The 27098-nt window shown below is 31.7% G+C and overlaps 1 protein-coding gene across 1 annotated transcript in view; it reads right to left on the reverse strand.

The window, feature by feature from the left end:
* Positions 1 to 8663: 8663 nt before the first annotated feature.
* LOC134724925 (uncharacterized) overlaps positions 8664 to 27098 on the reverse strand; it is a 32778-nt gene continuing 14343 nt past the window's right edge. The window contains exons 4-9 of the mRNA XM_063588303.1: positions 26865 to 27043; positions 26012 to 26266; positions 21677 to 21759; positions 19161 to 19253; positions 13745 to 13851; positions 8664 to 10958 (exon numbers count right to left, since the gene is read on the reverse strand). Coding sequence (XP_063444373.1) covers positions 10476 to 10958; positions 13745 to 13851; positions 19161 to 19253; positions 21677 to 21759; positions 26012 to 26266; positions 26865 to 27043 — 1200 coding nt within the window. The 3' untranslated portion in view covers positions 8664 to 10475. The remainder of the gene's footprint in view (positions 10959 to 13744; positions 13852 to 19160; positions 19254 to 21676; positions 21760 to 26011; positions 26267 to 26864; positions 27044 to 27098) is intronic.

Consider the following 27098-nt stretch of genomic DNA (forward strand, 5'->3'; position numbering starts at 1 on the left):
GGTCCGACACCTATACTCAGTGTTGTCTTTCTCACTTCTCATTTCTACGCACAACTGCTGACGTTTCATCTTTCTCACTTCTCATTTCTACGCACAACTGCTGACGTTTTATGCCCTTTCAGTTTAATATGCATGTTTTTAAAAGTGGTTGTTTTGAAATTTCAAAATAATGTCAATATACACAAAATACATTGCTATTTTTTAGAATTGATATGAAAACTAGGGGCTCTAAAGAGCCTGTGTCGCTCACCTTGGTATATGTTAATATTCAACAAAGGACACAGATGGATTCATGACAAAATTGTGTTTTGGTGATGGTGATGTGTTTGTAGATCTACTTTACTGAACATTCTTGCTGCGTACAAATATCCCCATCTATAATGATTGGCCCTGTAGTTTCAGTGGAAAATGTTAGTAAAAATTTACAAATTTTATGAAAATTGTTAAAAATTTACTATAAAGGGCAATAACTCCTTAGGGGGTCTATTGACCATTTGGTCATGTTGAATTATTTTTAGGTCTTACTTTGCTGTAAATTATTGCTGTTTACAGTTTATCTCTATCTTTAATAATATTCAAGATAATAACAAAAAACGGCAAAATTTCCTTAAAACTACCAATTCAGGGGCAGCACTCTAACAACCAGTTGTCCAATTCATCTGAAAATTTCAGAGCAGATAGATCGTGACCTGATGAACAAGCTCTAAGTGCTTAGTTTTTGAGTTATAAGCCAAAAACTGCATTTTACCCTTTAGTTCTATTTTTAGCCATGACGGCCATCTTGGTTGGTTGGCGGGGTCACTGGACACATTTTTAAAACTAGATACCCCACCATGTTTGATTTATTTGGCCCAGTTGTTTCAGAGGAGAAGATTTTTGTAAAAGATAACTAAGATTTACGAAAAATGGTTAAAGGGGTCAACTGACCATTTTGGTCCTGTTGACTTGTTTGTTAATCTTACTTTGCTGAACATTTTTGCGGTTTACAGTTTATCTCTATCTATAATAATATTCACGATAATAACCAAAATCAGCAAAATTTCCTTAAAATAACCAATTCAGGGGCAGCAACCCAACAACAAGTTGTCTGATTCATCTGAAAATTTGATGGCAAATAGATCTTGACCTGATTAACAATATCAACCCCCTATCAGATTGCTCTAAATGCTTTGGGTTTTGAGTTATAAGCCAAAAACTGCATTTTACCCCTATGTTCTATTTTTAGCCACGGCGGCCATCTTGGTTGGTTGGCCGGGTCACCGGACACAATTTTTCAAACTAGATACCCTAATGATGATTGTGGCCAAAATTGACTTTATTTGGCCAAGTAGTTTCAGACGAGAATATTTTTGTAAAAGTTAACGACGACAGACGACAGACGACAGACGACGGACGACGGACGACAGACGACGGACGCCAAGTGATGAGAAAAGCCCACTTGGCATCGGGCAAGGTGAGCTAAAAATGTAATCTAAATTATCTTTATGTTCAAAACAAATAACTATCTACATATTTTCAAATGAATATGCGCCAATGTGAACAAAACCTGTGCGCAAGCTTAAAAAATATATGACAATCACCAAATGCGTCCCGATATACCAATTTAAGTAGCACGTCCAAAACCCCCTTTTCGTCAAGTAAGGTTACGAGATTGATCTTTGTAATTAATCGGCTGTACAACAAACACTCGGCTAAGTCGCTTTTATTCATTACAATTTAGTTAAGATTGAACATAACATGCCGCTAACGAGCTGTATGCCTATATATCAGACCATACAATCAGACGCAAAAAGATATTTTGTTTAAATTAACTTTAAATGCAACTTAAGGGTCTCGTTTGTTAATTCATATTTGAGATGAGAATCACGTTGAGAAACACGAGACTGTCAGAAACGACGTTGAAATCAATTGAAGGTTTTTATATTGGAATTTTCAATTATTGTATTTCCTTCTACGCTAGCAGCATCACGAACCTGTCCATGTGATGTTGTCGCCCGCAGAGAAGATTACATTTATCTCTATAGGATATGCCATGACAATTAATTCAGTGATTGAAATTTATTTTATATTTCTTTAAAAATAAGTTTGCTATGGCCCTTCTATGCTTGGGGTAGTCTTGAAGATCATTTATTGAGGTAGTCTTGAAGATCATTTATTGAGGTAGTCTTGAAGATCATTTATTGAGGTAGTCTTGAAGATCATTTATTGAGGTAGTCTTGAAGATCATTTATGCAGACCAACAATAAGACTTGGCCTAATATAATAAGGAATAAAATTAAAGGGCTTTAGGCCGTGATACATTGATACGTTGGACACCAGGACACTGGCGCAGACATCATAGCAATAAGAATGGAAGAAGCTAACATATTACCTCCAGATAATAATGCCATTACGCTCAAGGGAGTGAAAAAACGTTCGCGCCCAATACACGTTCGCACCCAAGGTCCGTTCGCAATCTACACGTTCGCGCCCAGTTTTAATTCAAATTCCAATTGAAAAATTGGAAAATCATGATTGTTGTTTTTAACAGCTTGGTCCCTTTGATCTGAAACAATGAAACAATAAAATATAGCAATACACTATTATAACCAAAACATGATAAAACAAATTTCAACACACAAAAAAAAAAACCTAGTTAGAAATTCACTTTATTTTGAAACAAGTCAATAAAACAAAGTTAACGCAATACACTAACCAAAACATGATTATTTAACACAAAATAAAACGTTGACAGAATCCCACTTATTTAGAAAGGATTATTAAAAGTACAACGAATAAGTGTCCTAAAAGATAGATCAGCGAAAAAGAAAGAAAACTGTACGAAAAAAGTACCATTGGTCAAGCACAACATAATTGTTTATCACACAACTAAAACAATTGAAGCAGCAACATTTATTTGGATCATTTTGATGTGTGTAGCAAGAAGAAGCGTCAATCTAATAATACTAACTACTGCTTCCGTAAACAAGTTGTTATTGTTATTATTTTGATGCCTGGTTGTAAAAATCCCAGCACTCACACGACCTTGTTGTCTGATTAAAAATAACTATCATAAACATCTTGTGTGCTGAAGTCGTACATAGCCAATCAATAATACTAAAAAATTCTGTCATGAAGCTTGGAGTGAATTTCACACTGACAAAACATATAGTTCCTCAAATATTTGTTGTATTCTTTGACAGAATCCAATGTACAAAATGTAGTTTCTTCATATTAATAAAGCACTGTAACAATAATATTTTATAATAAAAATATTATTGTTACATTGGAGACTAATTGTCGGAATGCAAAGTTGTGTAAGGAACCGATTAAGTAAGAATGTAACAATAATTATTGAGGCTACGGTTACATTGCGTTATTGTTGAATGAAAAACAGCAATGTAGTCTAGATTTATTAAACTTAAATTTTCTGTAGTTTTATTGCTTAATTCTTTCATATGTACCAAATAAAAATTGTTATAATGATAAATAATAAATATTATTATTCAACAAATGGTGTTTATAGTTTAGTGTATTAATGGTTCAGTTTGATGTTCTTCAAGATACTAATTCAGATTAGGAGTGACAAAGCGAAAAATATAGTTCAATGGTATGTTGTTGAGAACTCAGGCTGAGAAAAGTGTTCACTTTTAAGTATTTAACTGCACACCTACTCTTATTACTGTCATCATACTTTGAACAATTTTGTTTAGGGTGTAAAATTTAAAACAAGGGATGCGTTTGTAACGAAACTGCCGGAAACAATATCAAGAATAAAATGTCATACAGCTATACAAACGCAATTCTAATTTTGATACACCAAAAGGAAAGTTTGTTAACTGTGAACTTTAATAGTGGGAACTTCTGTATACATGGCTGTTAGTAGTCTGTTGTTATTTATGTATGATTGTCATTTTGTTTATTTTCTTTGGTTACATCTTCTGACATCAGACTCGTACTTCTCTTGAACTGAATGTGCCTATTGTTATGCGTTTACTTTTCTACATTGGTTAGAGGTATAGGGGGAGGGTTGAGATCTCACAAACATGTTTAACCCCGCCGCATTTTTGCGCCTGTCCCAAGTCAGGAGCCTCTGGCCTTTGTTAGTCTTGTATTATTTTAATTTTAGTTTCTTGTGTACAAATTGGAAATTAGTATGGCGTTCATTATCACTGAACTAGTATATATTTGTTTAGGGGCCAGCTGAAGGACGCCTCCGGTGCGGGCATTTCTCGCTACATTGAAGACCTGTTGGTGACCTTCTGCTGTTGTTTTTTTTATTTGGTCGGGTTGTTGTCTCTTTGACACATTCCCCATTTCCATTTTCAATTTTATCCATGGAGGACGTAATTTCGTTCATTAAAAATGTGTGATTGAAACATGATCCTAAAACCGTGCTAAAACCACTTACTTGATATGTAGCCTGAAACTGTCATTGTAAATACAAAAAAAATAAAGAAATTGTATGTTATGGGATATAGAATAAATGTCTTAAACTTTTATTATTTAGTACATATTACTAGTTTACTGTTTTTGATGTAACAATAACGCAATGTTAACGTAGCCTCATAAATTATTGTTACATTCGTAATTATTCAGGTCCTTATCCAACCATGCATTCCGGCATTTAGTCTCCAATGTAACAATAATATTTTTATTATTGTTACATTTCCATGTAACCGTAGCCAGTGCCTATTAATAAATACTGATTGACAACATAAAATAACACGATGTTAACTTGGAAGGTGCTGTTTTAAAACCATAGGCCACTATGAGACTAAATGGCACATCAAAAATGTAGCTTGTATTGATCACTTTTGCTGTTTACAGCTTCTACCTTCAAAATCTATTTCAGTTCTATACGAAAAAAAAGAAAGAAAAAAAGCCAAAAGTAGTCATTTAAGGAGAATAACCTTAATAAGTCATCCAATGTTTTCTGTCATATCAGCATTTTGTTAATCTTGTATTAGTGATAACTTTTGCTGTGTACAGTTTCTTTATATCTATAATAGTTAACAAGATAATTGGCAAAAATCTGTAATAATCAAAAATTTGTAATAGCTTCTGTAAGGAGACATTCAACTGTTTAGATGAACAAAGCCTTTTTGTAGAACTCATACAGCTGATCATTATTCTCTGATCTATCTGTTATAGTCTGCAAGATTATAACCAAAGACCCATAAGTTAGTTGAAATTTGTCTTTTATGTGAAAAACTCCTATAAGGTTTCAATCATAGAAACATTTTGGTAGGTTAGTTTCTTCATATTTGATATATATTTAAAAAAAAAATAGGTAATAAAATTCATAAAAATAAGTAATCTCACCATGTACAAGGAAGGAAAGGAATTTATAAAAGATAGTTTTCCGATTCTTAATTAAACCAACTTTTTTCAAATGTTTATGATAAATTTTTCACAATAAAATTTTGTTTTCACTAAGTATAATTATTAATTGAAATATACTAAGTGTCTAGTGGCAAATATTTCATGTATGTTTCAAAACAATTACATATTTAACAATAAATACAAGAAGAAGGTCCTGTAATAAGGACTGTCCATGATGAAGGTCTGGGAAATTTGGACTGCAACTGGAAAATGAAGGTATATTGAATAGGGACAGAAATTTTGCCTTGCAATAGGCCACCTATAGGGACCCATCTTAAGAGTTGTTGAGCAGGTTCTCAACATGTAACCAGATGCTCCGCAGTGCACAGCTTTATATAACCGCAGAGGTAAAACCCATAACGGTTGGGGCAAGTATGGACACAACATTCAAGCTGGACACAGCTCTGAATTTGGATTGTGAATAAATAGTTGACACAGCATAGGTTTCTGACACAGAATGAATGTGGTCTAATGAACTTAAAATATTTTTGTTTTGTTTTGTAACAATTCACTATACTGTTGAATATTAATCCTCTCAAAAAAAAAAATTTGAAAATATTTTCTTTTAAATATCTGAAATCTAAAATGAGAAAAATTGAACCTCCCCCCAAATTATTTTTTCACCTCCTCCTTTCCCTTATTCCAAAAAAGATCTCAACTCAAATTTCTAATGGAGTTTGCAACAATATCTACTCGTTTAAATGCATCATAAAATATTAAAATATAAAATGTCATTCAGTCATGGTTAAAATTAATATTGATTAAAAGTGACTTGTAAAAAAATAAATGGGAAATGTGTCCAAAAGGACACAGATGACGCCACCTCTAGCATATAACGTTATCAAGGGACATAACTCAAGAACTGTAAAAGGTAAGCTGCCAAAAATTGAACTTAAACTGAGTTTAGAGGTAATAAGCATTATATACACATTTCATAAAATTTAGTTAAGAGAACAGAAATTAAAAAATTCTTCAATTTTTCCACTTGTAAAGGGGCATAACCCTAGAATGGTAATCAAAGTGCTTGTAATCACTGATTGGTAAAGATTGCTTTTATTTATCAGTTGGTAGTAAAGTGAATATTGCATTGTATTTTGTAAATAGCATTGATTTAAGTTTCTGGACAAAGAAAGATAACTCCAATTTTCAAAGATGATTTCAAAATGCATTGGTTTTAGGTGATTCAACAATTCTGTAGAAAGAAAGATAACTCCAATTAATTGTCTTAAAACTACAAAAAAAAATGTTTTTGGCCCTTTTGCCCTTTATTCCTAGACTGTTTGCCCCATAACCCTTAAAATATATCTCAACCTTCTACTTATGGTATAAAACATTGTGGTACAATTTCAGAACAATTGAAATCAATCCCAAGCTTCCTTTTGTGGTTATAAACATTGTGTTAAAATTTTATTGATTTCTATTCAACTTAAGTTATTATCGGGAAACCATCATTCTTGAGACGACGCTAACGACGCTGACGAAGTGATACCAATATACCTTCGCAAAATTTTTTGATGTCTTATAAAAAGGCATCATATTAAACATTCCCATTATGACTGGATGTGGGTGAGGAATGATTAATAGACACCACAATTTTGGCAAGGGTTTTACTGCAGGTCTTTGACTAAAGGAGTAAGTGTCATATTTGGCCCAAATTATAAAGTTCCATGCTATAAGATAAAACATGTTTTAAGTTGACTAAAAGACATGTCAGAAAGTTAACAGAACTATTTCTGTCACAATTTCATTCTAAAGGGTTAATTTTTACACTCAAGTTAAGTCATGATAAGGGATTTAGGTGAAATTTGACAAAATCTGCAGAATTTCAGTCAAATTTAAGATTACAAAATATAGAGCGCAGCTGGCGACATCCTAAATATTCAAGTTATACATGTAAAATGTTATTACAAGCATTATTGTCAAAGATCTTTATTGTCGCCATATGCGCTCTATGTTTTCTGTCCACATATTCAATGAAAATTTACCCATTTTCATTGTTTTTTCGTGGAAAATCAAAATGAGTACTATTTTTGGCGTCATGAATAATACACAGGAATGTAAATTTGTAACAAAAAGAATTATTTCTGATCTAGCCACTGTATTAGCTATTATTCATTGTGATATTGGTCAATAAATCCCAATTTGGAATTTAGCCTAAACTAGAGGCTCTAAAGAGCCTGTGTCGCTCACCTTGGTATATGTGAATATTAAACAAAAGAAGCAGATGGATTCATGACAAATTTGTGTTTTGGTGATGTGTTTGTACACTTTACTGAACATTCTTGCTGCTTACAATTATCTCTATCTATAATGAACTTGGCCCTGTAGTTTCAGTGGTAAATGTTAGTAAAAATTTACAAATTTTATGAAAATTGTTAAAAATTTGACTATAAATGACAATAACTTCTTAGGGGGTCAATTGACCATTTTAGTCATGATGACTTATTTGTAAATCTTACTTTGCTTAACATTATTGCTGTTTACAGGTTATCTCTATCTATAATAGTATCCAAGATAATATAAACCAAAAACAGCAAAATTTCCTTAAAATTATCAATTTAGGGGCAGCAACCCAACAACAGGTTGTCCGATTCATCTGAAAATTTCAGATAGCTTTTGACCTGATAAACAATTTAACCTTGTCAGATTTGCTCTAAGTGCTTTGTTTTTTGAGTTATACGCCAAAAACCACATTTTACCCCTATGTTCTATTTTTAGCCATGGTGGCCATCTTGGTTGGTTTACCGGGTCACTGGACACATTTTTGAAACAAGATACCCCAATGATGATTGTGGCAAAGTTTGGTAAAATTTGGCCTGGTAGTTTCAGAGAGAAGATTTTTGTAAAAGTTAACGACGACGGACGCAGGACGTCTTATTGAACCTACTCCTTTGTATTCTGCAGTACCCCTTGTGGTCTAAGTAAATGGAATCCACAGTATTCACAATAAAATCCTAGGAAGATCTATTTTGTGATTGAAAGGTTCTGTAAATTCAGGAACTATAGTGATATTTGTATTATTGCAAAAATGCTACACGGTTATAATCGCAATAATTTAAACTATAATTTTGATATTTTTTATATGAATTAAACATGATTTTTCTCAATATCACAAAAATTAAAATCGCATTTTAGTCTCAAATGAAAAAATTGCAATAATAAATGCATGCAACAGTTTCTGAATTTACAGTAAATAGAATGCATATATCAATAAAATCCAATGGAGATAACTGTATTCTCTAAGCTGAAGAGATATGTTGTAATTGGCAGGTAATCATATTCACTAAGAAATACAACTCTTAGCAGTTTGTCACACATTTATTGCAAAAATAGATTTTATAATATAAAATAAATACACAGAAAAACTACAAACTAAATACTGTTAAACTGTCAGTGAAAAACTATAAAAGTATTGAAAAGGTTTACACATGATAAATGCTACATTGGTACAATATTTATCTGTAAATTAACTTCCCATAAATTCCCAACTCTTCTAGTTGATATACAATATCATTTTAATTATTAGAGTATCTATGGTTTTGAAATCAATTGGGGCTTTTGATATTGTGAATAAAAAAACACCATCAATTAGGGACATGTATTTGCATAAGCTGTTATTTGTTGTAAAAGTACATGCATAAAATAAAATATCACAATTCATATCACATAAAGCATGTATAATATTCCTTTTAGAAAACATCTTGGTGTTAAGGCAGAACAAATTTCACTTTACTGACTTTGGTATATTTTTTATATTGATAAGTTCTTTAAAGTAATGCCTGTGGTATTTTTTAGTATTGGATTATTAATTTTGTCTTTCTTAATAAAAAAAATCCTTTAAGATTGATTTAAAAAAAAAAACTATTTTATACTATTAAGAAAAAAAATATTTTAGAAAAATGAAAAAGGCGTGCAGGGAAAAATATCTTACACACTCTATGTATCGGTGGAATCTATATATACAATAATTTGATTGTGGCAAAATGAAAAATGTGTACATATAAAAGCACAGAATTTAGCATAAACTCAAATAAAACAACATTTTAGGAATCTCATGGTGAGAAAGAACACCAGTATGGTTGGGATACTGAAATATATTCTTAACATGGCGGTCTTTATAATCAGACTGTCTAAGGTAAAATAATCAAGACATTCTATTTGAATGAGAGCAATATACACACTTTTAAAAATCACCTTTCATGGTGATTGTTGAAACACAGTGAAATAAGGTGGAGATTTAGAGTGATAACACTTAAGATTTATGACCTTGTCATATAATATCTACCGTTATTGATTATACATACAGGTTTTTCTGATTGAATCCCATCCAATCATGAGCATTTAATAATTAGCAGTTTATTATTAGTACTAAAACAATTTATTTTTTTAATCAACTTGTGTGTACTGTACCATTATATTTTACAAACTAGACTGAATCAAGACTCTTACTCATTTTTATATTGCAGATTCATTATTATTTGTAGGATACCAATTTTGTGGATTTCATGGGTAAAGGTAAACCACAAATTCAAATGTTCAAATTTTCCATAAGCGTATATGAAGCTTTTGGCAGAAACATGAAATAAAATTCCATGATAATACATATTCCCTCAATCCACAAAAAATAGAATCATGATAATAAATGAATACACAGAATTGGTAACAGGTGATCTCCGAGTAGTTGTCAATCATATTCATACTATACTTAGGAACATTGCAGTGGTTGTCTTATGTCATATACTAATGCTTTTTGGTTATTTGTAGATTTTGGTGTTGATGGCAGATATTCTTTTATCTGTTTACAATTTTTAAGACTGGACAATTTTAATCTGATATTTTTGTACTGACTGCTATCTTTTGGTCAAGACTTTATATTAACGTCTAGATGTAATTTTGGTTATTTGGTTTTTGCTGTTTGATTGCTGTCTTAAAATTGTATATCACTTCTGCTTATGTTCTAACTTTAATAACTCGGTCACAAATAAAAATGTATGTTCAAATAACAGCCAAAAATGGTCTATGGTCTAACCAATATGTTAGTCAACAAAAAGACTGTTACAATTTGGAAAACTTAAAAAAAACAATCAATTAACAGATATTATATGAAGATACTATACTTGAATTAAGTTTTGAGCAGCTAAATATGGATCTTTTGCATACGGTGGTCTAAATCTCATAAAATTTATGATGTTCCAAAACTTTTCCTCAGTTGTAAGTGCACTTTGCTTTTTAGTATGGACCTGAATGGCAGTAAGCTGTCCTTTTGAAACAACAGATAACTGGAATCGGACCAAATTCACGCCCCATAAAATTGAAACTGCATTAGCTAATGCTAAACTGAATGTCCAAGCGTCATCATAAAATAGAATATAAAGTATTCTACCCCATGTAATGTCTATTGTTACCATGGAAATGTATATTGAAATATGGATTTCGTAAACAATCATCGATATGACGCACATAATCAGGAACCAGATGAACAAGACGTGGTTATTCTTAGCCACACATTTCAAAAGGAACAAACAATGATGATCCATCTCTTCAAAACATTGCTCACATAATCTACAGTGCTTTGTTCTTCTTGGCTTTACAATCTTAAAATAGAAACGACAAAGAAATGCTTAATAATCTCAAAATAAAAACAACAAAGAATTGCTTAATAATCTCAAAATAGAAATGACAAGGGAATTTGTTACAGGAAAGGGGAAATTTCATTGTTCACACCTCAAAATAAAAATAATGCCATCATTGCTTGAATTAACATTAATTGGAACATTATTAACAAATATGATGCTTTCGTTTAATTATTTGAAAACATTACCTAGAATGCTTCAGATTCAGGTAAGGGAGTAAAAACACCAATGCCCCACTTGGACTATCAATTTCTATGTTCAGTGGACTGTGACATTGAGGTCATAACTTTAATTTGACATTAAAATTAAAAAGATATCATAGAGAACATGTGTACTAATTTTCATGTTGATTGGACTTCAACTAGCTGGGCATAATAAAGGTTTAAGCAATGGTTGTTGAGGTGTAAGAATTAGATTGTCCTCCTGTCACTTTTATCACAGTCGACATAAAAGCCAACATAAAAAGAAAGGTCCTTTATTTCTTTAGTCTTGGCCATTTTCCTCTATTCTTTATATTTTAACATCCTATGATTTTATATTTTTCTCTATTCTCTAGCTCTGGAGCCTCTTATTCTGCACTTTAATGCCATTATTCACTATTTTATAAACCCCATCCAGAATCTCATAAGAGGGTTATGATTTTCCCCTTAAAGTTTTGAAATATTAATGCTTTATATGATATTTTCATAGATATTTTTGATAGAATTTATCAGAAAATGAATCTTCTTATTTTATCTAATACATGAAATACATTTATTGAAAAAGACATGAATATAATTGACCTTGTATTACCCACAGAAGTATGATATCCATATGGGGCCTTACATTTACATAAATTCTTTAATATTTCAGGACAAAAATCTATTGTAATTACTTTTTCCTTTTAAATCATTCTTTTATTAATCTAGAGCACATAGAATGTCAGTAACTTCATTAAAAATTATCGCTACTGAGACAACATTATATGTAAAAAAAAAAATATTATCGTAACACTACCACATGTACATAATAATTTTAGACTTATGCAAAATTAAACAATGATGAACCAACATGCAGCTAATTATCTCCCTTGATAGACAAGGAATTATTAAATAAAAGCACTGAGTTTAGTTTTGATATGACTATTATTCCAATTTTATGGCACCTCTGAGACACATATTCTACATTATGATGCAAGTGCTCAACTTTTCACCTTTTTAAGATAGGAAGTTACTGGATATACTTTAATGAGACATTTAGGGTTGAAAATTGGATCTTTAACTATTATTAAATAAGTGTCTAGACAAAATGTTAAGTTTTAAATAATCTTGGGTATAATAAACTTATGAATAAATTTAAAAGAGACAATCATAGCTCGGATATCTACATTAAATTCTTAAAATCAAATTAAAATTATATTTCTGGCTTTCTACGGTTGATTACATCCTTTTGCTCATAATTAAAGGCTGTACAGTGACCTCTAGTTGCTTCCATCTGTCTTTGGACAGTGCTGGGAAGTATTCTCATTGAAAATAATACCACATTCTCTATATTTCTGTATTTGGCCTTTCCATTTCTTAGATTTTATACAGTTTTTAGGTTATGGGAGGGTTGGGATCCCTCTTACATGTTTAACCCCAACACATTCTGTATGCATGTGCCTGTCCCAAGTCAGTAGCGTGTAATTCAGTGGTTGTCTTTGTTGATATGTTACATATTTATTTTTTATTCATTTTTAGTATATAATTTAGACTGTTAGTTTAAAGTCTTGTGGAGAGTTGTCTCGTTGACAATCATCTTTTTTTAAGCAATCACTAAAATGAAGTCAAAAACATATGACAGAAAGAAACTTCATAACATAAGTCATCTATATACAGAGTATAAAGCATTTAGGTCTTCTACCTTCTAAATATATAGCTTTTATCGGTAAGTTGGAACTTAAATCTACAGCTGCCAAGGTCAGATCACTATCCCTATGTTGAGCTTTCTGGGACAAAAAATACTAGTTATTGATAATCAATGAAAATGCTATCTTTTCTCTTTTAAGTTGAAGAGACAAATGCGGTGTTTTGTGGTTTAAGAGAAGGGGGGATACAGTTAGATAGAAAAATTTATATTTTCCAATTTCTTATGGTCTGTTGGATAAAGTTTGCTAATTTTATTTTAATAAAAAAAAAGTAAAATAAAAGGGATTCTAACGAAATGATTCACACAGGCTTGGTTCACCACAATGAGTTTAATTTAAACATACAATAAAGTTAAGTTAAATTTGATATAGGGAAATAAAATAGTAATTTCAGGCAGTAGGTTTTTAACTGATAATCTCTGTGTTGGGAGCTGAAGAACATAACCATTGGACTATTGAGGGCACACTATTCAAAAGTCAACACTTGTCTCATTGAGCTTAAAACCTTTTAATAATTTGTAGAGATACAGTGAGCACTTCATTGACCTGTTGCTTTAACGATACATTGTAATACCATACCGGTAAATATAAAATATAAACTGAATTATAAACATCTGCTGAAGAATAACAAGTTTGATTTGACTGTCTTGTAAGACGTTTTAGTTTACATAATCGCAAACATGTTTTAGATTTGGAGTTCTCTACTATCAACATAATCTGATGATTGTGTTTAAAGAATGCAATGTAAGCAAAAATGTGGTAGCAAGACATTTAACACACCCCTTTTCAGAACTTTTCTTCTTTTGCATTGCTTTTTAAATATTAATCCGTCCCTAATCTTTTATAGCAAAAATGTTCTTACCTCACAGAATGTACAATAGTCATCCAGTTTTTGCTGTGGTATACACAAATCTACAATTGTCATCCTCCTGTTACCGACTGAATCAAACTTTGACTGTGTTACTACACCTTAATTAATATAAGATATAACACTTTAATGTACATGCTCAACTATTCACTATGGAAAAGACAAAGTCACACCTTCAAAATAGTTCTTAAAGTTTATCAAAAGTTGTGTATGTGTTGCTCAGTCTTAGTTTTCTCTGATTTGTTTTGTGTCCTGTTGTTTGTCCTTCGACTTGTTTTATCATTTTCGCCATGGCCTAGTCATTTTTTTTTTTAACTTTTCACTTAGAGTATGAATATCTCTTTAAGTATCTTTCTCCTCTCTTTTCCACCTTGACTCATACTTAGTTTTGTGAGAGTTCAAAGAACAGGCTTTTCAAACATCCAGATATGTCAATAATGTTAGCCAAGTTGGTGATTATCCTTCCTTTCTAAAACAGAATATTTCCATAAGGGGAGATAGGCTGTTGGCACTAATTATGATATATTTTCATGTTCAGTGAAATATGAATTTGTGATCAAAACCTTGATTTGGTATAAAACTAGTTCACAAATTAATGAACATGTGTACTTTAGCTGTAAACTTTCTCCTTGTACATTTCAGCAATGAAGTATGTATAGGTATTCCTATGGGAAAAAGATATAATAGCACACTTGTTCCAGTTGTTACAAATCACAGTTTATGACCAAATTCAGTGTAGATTCATCTAAATTACATTCAATTGACTTTTAATCATGAAAACTTTCCATTGATCAATGATTAATTGAAGAGACCAAATCATAATAATAATAGTTATTTGCACATCTTTGAACTATATAAATAAGGTCAAAGGCATTGGACATATGCAAAAAGAAATTCTAAACTATAGGGCAAATGTATATCTTAATTATAAATCATCCAAGTCTTTCTGACATATAAAGCTTCCCTTTGTCTTGTAAGCATGATAAAAACTACAAAAATCTGTTAGGTTACATACTGTAAAAGCAGAAATTTCAGTCGAGGATTTAATTTTGTTTATTTCGTGAAAAGAATATATCCAATGAAACTCCCATGAAAATAGAATCTAACAATTATATCACTTCAATTTTCTGGAAAACATGTAATTACTCCCATTAAATCTTAAAGAGACAAAATATATATATATATATTATTAATTCGTATTATTTAACACGGCGAGAAAACGGCGTATAGCAAAAAGCATATTGACCGGCAAAATGCATATCGCACCGTTATTTTTAGAATATCTAAAAACCGATTTACTTTGTGACGTCATGTAATGAGTTTCAGGATATTGTTTAACGTTTTGAAACACATGATATCTGTGATCAATAATTTGACGGAAAAAATCTTCAAATACATAAGATGTAAAAAAAAAAGTAAATTAAATAACAACTAATATGTTGTTATTGTCAAGGAGACAAATTGATGTAATATTTATAAAATTCCAACAAACCTAAATGACTATTTTGATACAAATATGGTCGGAAATTAATAATATAACAAATATAGCCTTTGTATGAGGTCAATACAGGATATATCGACCCAAAGAAGTATATAGACCTCGGACTTCGTCCTCAGTCAATATACAGTCTGTGTAACGTAAAACTTAACAATACGAACGATGCCCGAACCAAGTACGGACGATGCCCAAACGATGTAGGTACGCTTCCCGAACAGTGTACGAATGCAAATGAAACGCTGACCGAACATTGTACGGACGCTGAATGAATGATGTACGAACGAAACCATGTACCATAAACCATACCATAACGATAACATAAGCGCCCTTTTATCGTATATCTTATTGTTTTGCGTAAATCGTTTCATTTAGCGTTTACTGTATCGTTCAGCGTACATCGTTTCGTTTAGCGTATATCGTATCTTTTAGCGTACATAGTTTCTTGGTGTGCATAGTTTCGTTTAGCGTATATGTTTTTTTTAAATATAAAACATGAATTGTGTTCTGTTAAATCTTTTTATATAAGTAAGTGATAATATGCGTAAAATTCGGATCAATCAACATTTTTTGAAAATAGCCTAAGGCATCACCCTTTTTTTTTCCAAATAAACAATTCAAGCTATTTTAGATGGAAGTCGGAATTAATATAATGTTCTTACAAAAATATATTCGAGGTCTTAAGGTTGACTTTTTGTTCAAAAAGATTGTTATTTTTTATGTATTCCCTTTTATAGCATGTATTTTAAAATCGACTGAATAGCAGTTTTATCTATATGTCGTAATTAAACCATTTATTTTTTTATTATAGGTTTTTTTATTCAATTTAAAATCAGACGAAAAAAAAATATTCGAGAAATTTCAAACAAAAAAAATTTCTCATTATGTCAAAAATCAACTCCAAACATAAATCCCTACCGATGTTCAAACGATTGTGTACCTATAAATGCACTTTACTTTAATCAATCATCAACAATTGTCCGGCAAAAAACTAGACCATTTCCCTCTATTCTTGAATTTTCTTATACCATTTTCCTTAATTTTCTTATATCATGTTCCTCTGTTCTTTATTTTGCCCGAAATACTCTATTCTAATATTGTATTTTTTTTCATTTATTTTCCTGTATTTATACCTCCTTAATTTGGAGAAACCCACCCTAAATATACATATGATACACACGGTCTATAGGTCATCGCTTGTGCCGTAATACACATGTTTGAATAACATATTAGGATGTCCTTGTTCATATTTATTTTAAATATTGAATGCTTTTTTTTGTAACTTCATTGGGGTGTAAAAGCGTTGACCGTATTACATTTTGTAAGAAGCGCGAAAGCGCTTCATTCAAAAATGGGCGCTCGAAGCATTCAATACTTATAAAAACATTTTTTAGCTAGGATTATGAAAACAAGATTTTTATCAAGTTTTTATTTAATTTACCTGTGCACTCTATTGTGGGACCTCATGTCATCTTGAATGATACATTTTATTGTGTAATGAAATTGATTAGGAATAACGCAATATTGCAGTGTAGCCAATCAGAATAACGTATTATAATTCAATTCAAATCTGGTTTGCCATAAAACTACATATTTATAGTATGTGACACAACATATAATGAAACATACATATAATGTTTTTATAACATTGTAAATGTCCTCCTAATGATACATCTAATAGTTGCCACTGGACATTAAACAGCTAACTATAAATTCATCCGTCATATTCTTAGTTGTGTTATAATGTGAAAATCAAACATTATGATGATACAATAATTAAGTTACTGAATGAAGATTACTGTCAGGTGTATATCCCCGAGCGAAGAATTTACTGGTTTGTCAAAACGGTTAGGTGTAATTTGTCATATTGTAAAGGTTTGAATCGCGCTCATCTCTTCTTTTTTATAATATGAATTGCGCCAATAAATGGAACTTGACACATTCCCCATTTCCATTCTCAATTTTAATAATTGTGTCATATTTACCTCGAAACGATTAACCTATGTAAACGTACATGTAACATTAGAATACTGACTTCAACTGTTAAATAGCTTTATAATTACTAAAATTCGAAATTATGTACTTCTCCTTCTGTATGCCATTTTTTTTTTTTTTTATCTCAATTCTATCTTTCCATCAGGTCCCTAGTGCACTATTTTGTTCTAAGTGCACGAAGGAGGCCCTTTGCGGTATCTGTACCTGTAAATACCGGAAAGGACCTCCTCGGTGCACTGAGAACAAACATTTAAAAAACAAGTCTATAATATTTGCGCAATTAAATGATTGTTTTATTGGCGCAAATGAATGCTGCAGTTTTTACAAAAAAGTGATGCAAAAAAAGAATTGGCGTAATTAAGTTGTGGCGCAAATTAATTCTTTTTTTTAGCGAAACTGGATATCGGCCTTCAAAACATTGTGTGTACACAAACAAAACAGTATTCATCTTTTACGCAGTCCAGCCGGAGAATAAAAGTTTTTGCAATTTGTGTAGGATTTTAATTTTAGAATGTAATGAACAAGTAAGAAAATCGTTAGAAACCTTAAGTGAATCGGAAAATAAGCTATGCACGATGAAAGGGAAACGTTTGGTGTGTCGATAAAAAAATTCATAGATGCATGTAATAATTGTAAAATTTCAAGTCTTTAAATAACATCCATTTGTAGAACTGATTATTTCGATTCTTCAAATATGTGTAGAATAATAATAAAAAATATATATTATTTAGTCTCTTTCATATAAATACTGTAAGTTTGTATTTGATCATCGATTGTAAACATAACGTCCAGCGAGAAATTTTACATGTATTCGTACAAAGAACAAATCAACTTCTTTTAGAATACAATTGACCGGTTATTTAAGGTAAATGATTTGCGACAGAATAAGTGAAACTTAGCTAGAAGCTTACCTCTAAAATAAAGAAATATAAAAAAGGAAGAGTTATTTTTCAATTCTGTATTTTACTCATACATGGAATTAAGCACTTTTTACAGTAAAATAAAACAGTTTTAACACCGACAGCAGGAATCACAAGCGACGATGATTCCATAGATATCTTCAACGAATTTTTATATATCCCTGGCAGTTTTCGGTTTATATCAGACTCTGACATTGAGGAGAACAATTACCATGGATGTGTTGCCTTTTTTTAATACATTTAGAAATAAAACATGTACTTCATATCAAGCCTCATTTATAGAACATTCTTTATAATTTATTGTGTCAAGGAAATATTTCGATCAGAGAAATGTTTGGCGGAGGAGAGAGAGAGATATAGAGAGCCTGACTTATATCGCGATATTTGGTCTCATGTTATTCATGTCAAAATGTGATGAGAGGAAACGTTTCCCGTCCGTTTTTTATATATTCCATAATGATATTAGTTGGAGATTTAATCCAATCCAAACTAATAATTGTTTTGTTTTTATCCCGCATCTTTTTATATTGACTTATTTTAACTCAAAACTATAATAATTGAAATAACTTTCTGAAATAAAATCCTAACATACGTGTATATCAGACGCTTAACAAAACGATATACCATACGATTGATGAAACGCTAAACAATATCACATATCATACGATAAACGAAACGATAAACGCTAAACCATACCATAAACCATACGACAAATAAAACGATTAACGATACCATGAAGCATACGTTATACAAAACCCTCAATGGTGAAATTTACCATACGATGAACGAACGCTGACCGAACGTTGTACGGACGCAATACGAATGCTGTACGAATGATGACCGAACTATATACGAACGATAACCGAACGCTGTACGTACGATTCCCGAACGAAAATAGTGTTAACTTTTACGTTACAGGGACTGTACTTCTTTCAGGTCAATATATCCTTGTATCGACCTCATACAAAGGCTATATGTGTATAATATAACAGTCACTTACCTGCATTTTTTGTTAATAATAGATAATACATATAATATGTAATTATCATCAGTACTATAGATATGATAGATAAGATGGTGTAGGTTCCAGTAACTGTCAAGAGGTTAAGGTCAAACTTAATATTATCATGTATTAATAAAAACAAATTCAGAATATGGAAACAATCATCTGATAAATAGCAAATGACAACAAGGCACAATAAAATGAATGATTACCTAAATATTCGAAAAATATTTATTTTTTTAAAATAACAAGTGCTTTTTGTAATTTTTCTTATTGAAATACACATGTACATTTTTTTGTGTGTTTAATTTTGCTACAAAGCTATAATAAATTCTGACCTAACATATTCAGGTACTGCTAGAGTGGCATTACCAATTATCATCCTTCCATTTGCTCAATTGTTATAGTACCAAGTCTTCGAGACCCGAGTAGAAATTATCAGTAACATCACAACATCTCAGAAGAAGTTTTCAGAGACGTCACAAAGTGTGACATTATCAAGCTTAAAACTTTTTAAGGATGGGTTTTACTGGGTATTATTTCATATCCGTTGAGAATAAAATTCTATTGGATTAAAAGGGGTCACATGACATTCATTATTCTTCAGTGATAAATTCCATCGGTCATTAACAGAAAAAACTTGATCTTTTAAATAACATATATCATTTCTTTACAAATTAAAAAAACTAGAGGCTCTAAAGAGCCTGTGTCGCTCACCTTGGTCTATGTGCATATTAAAGGACACAAATGGATTCATGACAAAATTGTATTTTGGTGATGGTGATGTGTTGGAAGTTCTTACTTTTCTGAACGTTCTTGCTTCTTACAATTATATCTATAATGAACCTTGCCCATTAGTAACAGGGAAAAATATTTGGTAAAAATTTACATAAATTTACCGAATTAATGAAAATTGTTAAAAATTGACTATAAAGGGCAATAACTCCTTAAGGGGTCAATTTGACCATTTAGGTCATGTTGACTTATTTGTAGATCTTACTTTGCTGAACATTATTGCTGTTTACAGTTTATCTCTATCTATAACAGTATTCAAGATAATAACCAAAAACGGCAAAATTTCTTTAAAAATTACCAATTGGAGGGCAGCAAGCCAACAATCGATTGTCCAATTCATCTGAAAATTTCAGGGCAGATAGATATTGACCTGATAAACATTTTTATCCCATGTCAAATTTCCTCAAAATGCTTTGGTTTTTGAGTTATAAGCCAAAAACTGCATTTTACCCCTATGTTCTATTTTTAGCCATGGCATCATCTTGGTTGGTTGACCGGGTCACGCCACACAATTTTTAAACTAGATACCCCAAAGATGATTGTGGCCAAGTTTGGATTAATTTGGCTCAGTAGTTTCAGAGGAGAAGATTTTTGTAAAAGATTACTTAGATTTATGAAAAATGGTTAAAAATTGACTATAAAGGGCAATAACTCCTAAAGGGGTCAACTGACCATTTCGGTCATGTTGACTTATTTGTAAATCTAACTTTGCTGAACATTATTACTGTTTACAGTTTATCTCTATCTATAATAATATTCAAGATAATAACCAAAAACAGCAAAATTTCCTCAAAATTACCAATTCAGGGGCAGCAACCCAACAACAGGTTAACCGATTCATCTGAAAATTTCAGGGCAGATAGATCTTGACCTGATAAACATTTTTACCCCATGTCAGATTTCCTCTAAATGCTTTGGTTTTTGAGTTATAAGCCAAACACTGCATTTTACCCCTATGTTCTATTTTTAGCCGTGGCGGCCATCTTGGTTGGATGACCGGGTCACGCCACACATTTTTTAAACTAGATACCCCAATGATGATTGTGGCCAAGTTTGGTTTGATTTGGCCCAGTAGTTTCAGAGGAGAAGATTTTTGTAAAAGTTAACGACGACGGACGACGACAGACGACGGACGACGGACGCAAAGTGATGGGAAAAGCTCACTTGGCCCTTCGGGCCAGGTGAGCTAAAAACCAAAAAAACATTTCCGCCTTTTTGCTTTAGATGAAAACTTGTCTGAGAAATATTGTCATTTCCAGACCCTTGATTCTGATATTGTTTGAGGATAATTCAGGGATAAAATCATAGGACTTTGATGAAATTTCTCCAAAAATAAAGGTACAAATGTATATATCAATATAGGAATGATAATGACTGGATAAAAAACACATAATACCGTGATTTAATTGATTTATCATGGGTACAAACTTTAATGGATTGAGGAAAACTTGAATTTTGGTGGATATTTTAATACAGGTTATCGTAAAAGTCTGCATACAATCTTTAATTCGTTGAACATTATACCTCTTAGTTTCTCTTAACATATGAAATCCATGATAATTGATTTCCAGTGAAAAATAATAAATTCTTGTTACCTCTTTGTTAATCATGCAATTGTTGATTGGAACAACTATTAAAGATCTTTATGACACACAACAATATAATTGACTCTGATTTGGTTACTATAGTTACTGTTACTTTGATTATATAAAGGATACGAGGACTAAGATATAACCAGTAATGTGCAGATGTGTGTACTAAACCAGCACCAAAGGCTCCTGCAAATATTGGATTCTGCATTCTGAAAGAACAAAAAGTAACATTTAGAACTATAGCACTGTAATCATATTGTGTGTGTTTTTATAAACAGTATATTTCTGTTATACCTTTCAATGCAATCTACAATTTTGGATTTAATTCAATGAACTTTTATAGAAAAATTTCTAACAAGAGAAATCTTCAGTCGCCTTTATCTGCACAATATGTTGAAATAATTTGTATCACAAGAATTAAATAACTATTTCATAGTCTCATTGTTTTTCATGTTAAATTTTGTATTTTCAAGCATCCATAGCTATTTTGTCTTTAGTTCAAATAAAGCAACAGTTATCTTGAGTGAAAACAATAATAATTCTTATGCTAAAAATTCAACATATCTTTAACAGCATATTAGAGAGCTCTAGTTCCAGTAAGTTTGGTAGTACAAAAACATGCACTTCTGATCTAATCAACAGAGCAAATATGTTCTCCTATTCAAATTTTATATATTTCTTCATTTTTTAAAAAAGAAATTCATCAACAGGATTCTAAAGTTATCCTAAATACTTAAGGTTTGTTTAATTTGATACCAAAATTGACCAAATATTTTACTTATTGACAAAGTTACAGCTATTCAACGATTTTGTTTCAGATTTGCAGTACTTTTTTGTATGCTCTATTTGACTGTGATGGTATATTTTGGGATGGGTAAGGAGGTTTAAAAAACAGTTCACTTCTCAGACATTAAAATTCCATAGTTGCTTGATTATATTTTGTGCAGTTTTCATACGACCGCAAAATTTGAAAAAAATTTCGTCGTATATTGCTATCACGTTGGCGTCGTCGTCTGTGTAGTAGTCGTCCGAATACTTTTAGTTTTCGCACTCTAACTTTAGTAAAAATGTATAGAAATCTATGAAATTTTAACACAAGGTTTATGACCACTAAAGGAAGTTTGGGATTGATTTTGGGAGTTTTGATCCCAACATTTTAGGAATAAGGGGCCAAAAAGGGCCCAAATAAACATTTTCTTGGTTTTCGCACAATAACTTTAGTTTAAGTAAATAGAAATCTATGAAATTTTGACACAAGGTTTATGACCACAAAAGGAAGGATGGGATTGATTTTGGGGGTTTTGGTTTCAACAATTTAGGAATTAGGGGCCAAAAAAGGGCCCAAATAAGCATTTTTCTTGGTTTTCGCACCATAACTTTAGTATTAGTAAATAGAAATCTATGAAATTTAAACACAAGGTTTATGACCATAAAAGGAAGATTGGTATTGATTTTGGGAGTTTTGGTCCCAACAGTTTAGGAAGAAGGGGCCCAAAGGGTCCAAAATTAAACTTTGTTTGATTTCATCGAAAATTGAACAATTGGGGTTCTTTGATATGCCAAATCTAACTGTGTATGTAGATTCTTAATTTTTGATCCCTTTTTCAAATTGGTCTACATTAAGGTCCAAAGGGTCCAAAATTAAACTTAGTTTGATTTTTACAAAAATTGAATTCTTGGGGTTCTTTGATACGCTGAATCCAAACATGCACTTAGATTTTTTATTATGGGCCCAGTTTCCAAGTCGGTCCAAATCAGGATCCAAAATTATTATATTAAGTATTGTGCAATAGCAAGAAATTTTCAATTGCATAGTACTCAGCAATAACAAAAAATCTTCAATTGCACAGTATTGTGCAATAGAAAGAAATTTTCAATTGCACAGTATTGCGCATTAGCAAGAAATCTTCAATTGCACAGTATTGTGCATAGCAAGTATTTTCCATTGCACAGTATTGCGCAATAGCAAAAAATATTTAATTGCACAATATTGTGCAATAGCAAGAAATCAATTGGAGTTATCTTTCTTTGTCCAGAATAGTAGTTGAATCAACTTAAATCATTGTTTTAAACAATAAACAATGTATATTCACTTTAACTGCCAACTGATAAATTAAAACAATCTTTACCATTCAGTGATAACATGCACTTTTTTTACATCTTAATATTTTATGATGTATTTAAATGAGTAATTATTGTTGCAAAATCCATTGGCAATTTGAATTGAGATCGGTTTTGGAATATAGGAAAGGGGGATGTGAAAAGAAATTGAGGGGGGGGTTCAATTTTTTTCATTTGAAATTTCATAAATAAAAAGATAGAAAATTTCTTCAAACATTTTTTTGAGAGGATTAATATTAAAATGCATAGTGAATTGCTCAAAGGCAAAACAAGAATTTTAAGTTCATTAGACCACATTCATTCTGTGTCAGAAACCTATGCTGTGTCAACTATTTAATCACAATTCAAATTTAGAGCTGAATCCAGCTTGAATGTTGTGTCCATACTTGCCCAAACCATTCAGGGTTCAACCTCTGATGTAATATAAAGCTGCGCCCTGCGGAGCATCTGGTTGTGATTTGAACTTGGATTTAAAGAAATACGGTAACTAGATTCAAAGAATCAGAAGACAAATTACTGTATACTAGATGCTGATCTTTGCTTCAGGGCTTTTTAATAATGATGAAGGTACTGTAAATTCAAAACCTAACACGATTTTTTAAGTTTTTAAAAATGGACTAACATGCAAGGTTCGTTTTGTTTTGATTGATTGATTGTTGGTTGCTTAACGTCCAGTGGTAAATATTTCATGCATATTCAGGACGAGAACGAGTTCATAAAATAAATACAATAGGTAGGTTGATACAATAGAGGCCATCTGGGTTGATGTTTGGAAGAATTTGGACTGCCACCGGAAAAGGAGGGTATATTGGATAGGGACAGAAATTTTGCCTTGCAACAGGCCACCTACGGACCCCTCAGAGAGTTGTTGCAAGGGTTCTTAACGTGCAAAGAGCGTGGCACTCTCTGTACACGAGGCATCAGATTTAACGTCCCCCTTCTGACCGGACGTGACTGCGAACTTGATACATCCTGCACAGCCAAACGGACGCCCCACTTCGGCAAGTGTTTTACTGCCGGTCGGGAAGACCAAGTGACCATATTTCTATACCCCAGCCACCCTTGGGGTGCCGGTTCGTTTTGTGATTTCAGAACAATCTCCATACAGATATTTAATTCAAATATCAAAATCTGAGTTTGTATTACTGTCATATTCAGAGTTTCATTTTGCTCATTAAATAAAACCTTGCAATAATACCGATTTTACAATAGTTAAAAAAAAATGTTCCATTAGGGTCATTTATCAGAGGTGTGAAATTACAAGATTTAATTCATAAGTTGTATCATGGGTTTTACTTAACTTGGAAGTATTTTTACCAGAACCAATTTTATACTATAGTATATAGCAAAAAATTCTATGTGTATCATCCTTAGTCTCTCATAATTCTTAATAGAATGGCACTTGTATAAGTAAGTATATCATTTTTTATAGTGACATGTGTAGTATTGATAATATTACATAATAAGAATACAATTGTTAAATAAATTTACACCCGGCCCATTGGACCTTTAAGTCACTTTAAATCGTATGTTCAAATTTTCAATACCCAATGTGATTGTTACTTATAAAGAAGTTCCTTTCTTTAACAGAAAAATAAATTTAAATATTTGGCAGTTTGTCTTTGATGAACATGATGAAGTGTCATTAAATTAGCAAATGTTCTATTATCAATAACATTACTATCAAGGTTCAATGATTCAAATATTAATTGTCTTAAATTATGGTAAGCTTTACAGTACAACAAGAAATGTATTTCATCTTTAACAGATCCGTCATCGCAGAAAGTGCATAATCATTCATCAGGAGCTTCATTTCTAAATCGCCTAGTTTCAATGCGTAAAGGTAGAATACCACAGCGAAATTGTGCCATAACTGATCGTTCTTGTTTCTGTATGTTCATTTTGGCGTAAAGTTCAGTCTCATACTTCTGTTTAGTAGTAATGTAAGGCCTTAATTTGGGGAGAGTAGTGATTTTACCAGTCCAATCATTTTCGCAGTATTCCATTATTTGATCAAGCATTTAGGTTAAAAAGTTCAATGTATATGTTTTAGTATTTGAGCTAATGACATTTTACTGTTAGTTATAATATACAATATGTTTTATGTGTATTCCAATGTTTTATGTTATACACAATGTTATATACACAAGGTTGTATATGCATATTGGAATGTATAATATTATACAAGTGGTGTAACTTTAATAAAATATTGAATCAGAATCAGAATCCTAAATGCTTGATCAAATCTTGAACGCTTTCAATAGCTGTTTGAATGTTAGTTATTTGAATTTATGCTCTTTGTTTCCATAGGTATCACTGACCACTGTTAACTACACAAACCTGCTTATATGATTAAGTCTGTGGATATTTTTAGCCACAGCCCATAGAAGATAAGACAGTCCCAATATCATTATGAAACCCTGGTAGCCTTCACCATAGGCTCCATCAAAAATAGTTATCACTATAAGGATGATCAGATAAACCAAGAAAGGTTTCAATAATGTCCAGTACCATAACCATCTTGGATCAGTCACCATGAAATTCAAAGGTTTATGTTTCTGCAGATCTCGTAGGAGGGGGGCTATAACTTTGTGTCTGGAATAACAAAATCAATTTTAATACAATTGCTTTAAATATAATTTTTGTGAATTGATTAAACAAGGGGCACACATGTGCCTGTAGCTCTCACCTGTTGAAAATATTGCACCTTGCTATATAAGTCTTTCATGTGCACAAACTAAAGTAACAGTGTGTTGTGCTGATCATTTTTGCATTTTACATGTTTATTTAATCTTTAGATTTTTAGACCAAACAATCAATCTTTCAATACACGTATTAGGTTTTCTAAGTGCCTCTGCATTTTGTTGGCACGTCCTAAGTCAGGAATCTGATGTTCAGTAGTTGTCGTTTGTTGATGTTGTTCATAAGAGTTTCTTGTTTCTCGTTTTTTATGTAGGTAAGACTTTTGGTTTCCCCGTTTGAATGGTTTTAGACTAGTCATTTTTGGGGCCCTTTATAGCTTGCTGTTCGGTGTGACCCAAGGCTCTGTGTTGAAGACCCTACTTTTGACCTATAATGGTTTACTTTTACAAATTGTGACTTTGAAGGAGAGTTGTCGCATTGGCACTCACACCATATCTTCTTATATCTTTTTAGAATCTATTTTCACATTTTTAAACTTTGACCTACTAACCCATACTTGTCCCTCTGAGATGCCAGATCTGCTGGTGTATAGCCTTCATTGTTTGTAGCATGTAAGACTTGACCAGATGAATTTTTCAAGATATCCCAACATAAGCCCTGGTGCCCCTCTCTAGCAGCTATGTGTAAAACATTGTTTCCATCAGCATCGGCTTGTTTCAGATCACTTTTCTAAAAATAAAACATTTTTCAAATTATGTGGAATTCTTAGTTAATTGTCTTCATT

Source organism: Mytilus trossulus, chromosome 7 (assembly GCF_036588685.1).
Source record: "Mytilus trossulus isolate FHL-02 chromosome 7, PNRI_Mtr1.1.1.hap1, whole genome shotgun sequence".
In the NCBI taxonomy this organism is placed as follows: domain Eukaryota; kingdom Metazoa; phylum Mollusca; class Bivalvia; order Mytilida; family Mytilidae; genus Mytilus; species Mytilus trossulus.